This window comes from Rosa chinensis, chromosome 5, assembly GCF_002994745.2.
Source record: "Rosa chinensis cultivar Old Blush chromosome 5, RchiOBHm-V2, whole genome shotgun sequence".
NCBI classification, from domain to species: domain Eukaryota; kingdom Viridiplantae; phylum Streptophyta; class Magnoliopsida; order Rosales; family Rosaceae; genus Rosa; species Rosa chinensis.
Window position 1 is genome coordinate 35,450,798 of NC_037092.1, and position 3,954 is coordinate 35,454,751.

The 3,954-nt window shown below is 37.0% G+C and overlaps 1 protein-coding gene across 1 annotated transcript; it reads left to right on the top strand.

Annotated features, from left to right (window-relative positions):
• The first annotated feature begins 463 nt into the window (after positions 1-463).
• Positions 464-1,250, top strand: LOC112202123 (stigma-specific STIG1-like protein 2). Its single transcript, XM_024343041.2, has one exon. The coding sequence runs from the start codon at positions 584-586 to the stop codon at positions 1,049-1,051; it is 468 nt and encodes a 155-aa protein (XP_024198809.1). The 5' UTR covers positions 464-583; the 3' UTR covers positions 1,052-1,250.
• Positions 1,251-3,954: the final 2,704 nt, after the last annotated feature.

The window sequence follows — 3,954 nt, forward strand, 5'->3', positions numbered from 1 at the left end:
TTTTTTACAACATCAGTTCCCACATAAGGTGGAATGCATGTGGTACTCAAAAAGATGCTTCACCTAGCATTATTCTTGTCTTTGTGTAGAGTAAAAATTCAAGTCGCAAAGAGTTGTATTACTCGTGGTAAACAGTACTGTACATTGATCTATTTCCTAACTCTTCAGCATGTTAAACTGAGACCCTAGCTATAGTATGCATTTCGGGGCACTCCAGCTTCGAAAGGAGTATATATATGGTCATCTTGAAACAAGGGTGCCCTTTGAATGTGAAATGTTCCGAGTGTCCAAATCAACAAAGTTTCCTTAACAAGTAATGTGCTTAATTAGGGCCTAGAATTCGACCACACTCTTTGCAGCACATCCCAAAGAAACAACTGCTTTTACCACTTTTCCCGCGTCAACCCCCCATAATATAAACCCCAAGTCTTCCCCCCATTCACCACCAAATCAAACACCTCCTGAACTCCCCCATCAATCCCCTCTCTCCCTCTCTCTCATCCCCTCTTCCTCTCTCTCCACACACACCACAACGTACAACAACCTTGAGTTGATCACAGCAAACACATCAAGGGACAAAGCCATGGAGCTCATCAAGATTATGCTGATCATAGCAACAACCATGGCTTTGTCCATCACTCTCATGACCGTGAACAGGGTCGGTCGTGAAGAAGAAGAGAAACCCTCTTTCGTGTCGGAAGAGCACCCCCTCTACGACGAGAAAAATCTGCTTCTGCCTTCGAAAAGGGTGAGTCGTTTCCTGGCTGAGACTAAAAACCCTAGAGCAGCCGACCATTGCAACAAGGACAACGAGATCTGCGCCTACTTGGCAGACAGCCACACGAACTCGACATGCTGCAACAACAAGTGCATGGACTTGTCCGAGGACAAGCACAACTGCGGCGCCTGCAAGAAGAAATGCAAGTACACTGAGACGTGCTGCAGAGGAGGCTGCGTTGACACGAATTTCGATAAGAGGCACTGCGGAGGCTGCAACCAGCGGTGCCAAAAAGGCCAGTATTGTGTGTACGGCCTGTGTAACTATGCCTGATTCATTTCATAAGGGCCGTCCGTTAACGGATTGTGAGTACTCCTGAGGTTTGTACGTAATTTTATTCATATTGCAATAAAAAAAAACCACAATTAAGAAAATGGTGGTTTCTCAATTATAGTTAATTTACTTTGATTATACAGTCCTCGATCGAGTGCTTTTCTAATGTAATGTTGTTATTTCTGTTTAAGAACTTATGGTAATTGGTGCCTAATTGTATTAATCAATTACTTATACCAATACTTAATTAACACATTTTTTGCTCACAATACACAGTATTCAAAACTTCATATGCATGGAAATCATTCAAAAGTTTGTTCATTGAGACTTCATACTTCCAAAAGTTGGGGGTGGAAATCCCCAAAAACATCTTCTATCTATATGCAATTCTTCTTTGTTCCTTTCTTTTTCAAAAATTGCTCATTATGCAACCCACAATCATTTAGTCCTTAATTTTTTTAGTAAAAGGTCCTGAAGAATTACAAGAATATTTTTCCTTTATATATTTTTTCTAACATGGCCATAAGTAGCATTTGTAGATGCATTTGTTAAGAACGAAGCAAGTTTAGGAAGTGGTGCAAGTCAAACGTACGTACAATAAGAGGCTGTATATATTTTTCATATTAATTGATAAGTGATAACTTGATAAGCAAACAAACCAAAGAAGCAAGAGCTAGCTTTAACCTCCAGGTGATCCATCCTTGATTCCCTCGATCAATTTTGAATTCCTCAACAATTAAATTAACAAAATAGTAATTACATGCGTTCGTCAATGAAGCAAATCAGCCATAGCTAGCATTTCCCAGATTAGTCGCTAATAAGCACATGGCTTCTCCTTTAACACCCCGTTCACTTACATGTATAGCTTCATTTTAATTGCTTTTCCACCAAAGTGACCAAACCATAATGGTCATCTTGCCAACTAATATAACGTAGAGATGCAAACACATTCTTCATTCTTCTCTGTCAGAAACTGGAGTACATTGGACCGAATGGTGGTATTCATCTCCCACGCCAGCCTTCAGTGTCCAATCGTGCACCCTGGTAGTGTTCTTCGAGGAGACCGTGCTAACTGCCGGCAATTTTTGTTTTCCTCAATGATTTCATATTTATATTTTCTAATTTGTGTTTTTGTATTTTACTTTGTTATCCCTCGTTGATAATTTTCACTTAAGTTAAAATGTTCTCTAAATCATGGGTAATATTGGGAGTTCAAAATTTTGGTGAAGCTTTGACGCCAAATCTAGTGTCTCCCTTTTAGTGATGGCAATGGGGAGGGTAGGGTAAGGAGATTAAATTACCATCCCCATATCCGACTTCATTCTCTATCCCCTTACCCTCCCCAATCCTCATAATAAGATACTGGGGATTCCCTGTCCCCGTCCCCATTGGGGATTAGGTCCCCGTACCCGCCCCAATCCCCGTTAACAATATTACTAATTTATTATATAAAAATTTATATAAATAATTATGGATTGTAAAATATGAAGTTAAAATCAAACATCAAAATAAAATAAATTTCTTATTTCAATCAAAGAAAATTAACATGTTGATAAAGATATTTTATTAAAAGAATCTTCTTTTTTTTTTAACATATTTATTAATAGAATTTAAATATTGACAAAAAGATGAAGTTTACATAAATATTTATTTATAAATAATATAAAAAATATATATAATAAATAATATATATATATATATATATATATATTTCAGATAATTCTTATTGGGTGGGTATGGGGATGGAGATCAAAATACCATCTTCGCCCCGCACCTGATTTCAAAATTCGAATATTGGGGATCTCCATCCCCGTTACCCGATTTCCCCCGAATTTCTCCCCGTTAGGGTCGAATATCCAATGGGTACCCTACCCGATGGGGATTTTTGCCATCCCTACTCCCTTTATAGTAGTAGAGATGGAAAATTATCTCTCTCTTGTGCATAAATAAAAAGCAGAAATCGTCTAAATTTTAGAAATATTAAAAAATTCACACAAAATATATTACGGCCTCTGCCAGGCTAGTAATATCAATCAATTCCTTGTAGACCATACCATCCCTTGTTTGTTTATTCTCACCATTAATTTATGTGTTGTCTTAAAATTGCTTCTCACTATTAGTTGAAGCTTCTCAACTCGTGTCTTCTAACCCTCTACTTCATCAACATAAACAACTTATGGTGATAAGTAGAGAAAATTTCACAAATGGTCACTCAATTATGACTTATTCGACACTTTGGTCACTGAAGTTTCAAATATATCACTTTGGTCACTCAACTATTACATTGTCAATCACTTAAGTCACTTTGTTAATTTTGTTTCATTAAAAAAATTATAAAAAATACTCTTTGGGTGACTTAAGTGATTGACAATGTAATAGTTGAGTGACCAATTAAAGTGATATATTTGAAACTTCAGTGACCAAAGTGTCGAATGAGTCATATTTGAGTGATCATTTATGAAATTCTCCCTTATACTGAATAACCACATGAGCAGCACGAGCTCAACAGTTATCAAGATGCAATTTGAGAGTTTGTCGGCCTCAATTTTGTTTCGCAATCATGATAACAACAACACACCAACGAAATAGAGGGTACAATACTATAATTAGCTAGGGCAAAAGGATACAGTCAAATAGAGCAAGGTTGAGGATGAATTTTCTGATATTTTATTAAACCCATTCTGTGGTGTATATAAACATATTATAATTGTACTACCACTATTGTGTACTACTGTACTACACTACATATACAAGGTAAGTAGTTACAACAATATATTCCCTTGTAGTCTATTCCTAATAGGGAACTATGACTCACGCTAACACTCCCCTTCAAGTTGGCGCATATACATGAACCATGCCCAACTTGCTTAGTGAGTCATAAAACGCCTTCCTGGAAACTCTTT

Bases quoted from the DNA above. Each gene is read 5' to 3' on its own strand.
- LOC112202123 (XM_024343041.2), top strand. From the start codon at position 584: ATGGAGCTCATCAAGATTATGCTGATCATAGCAACAACCATGGCTTTG.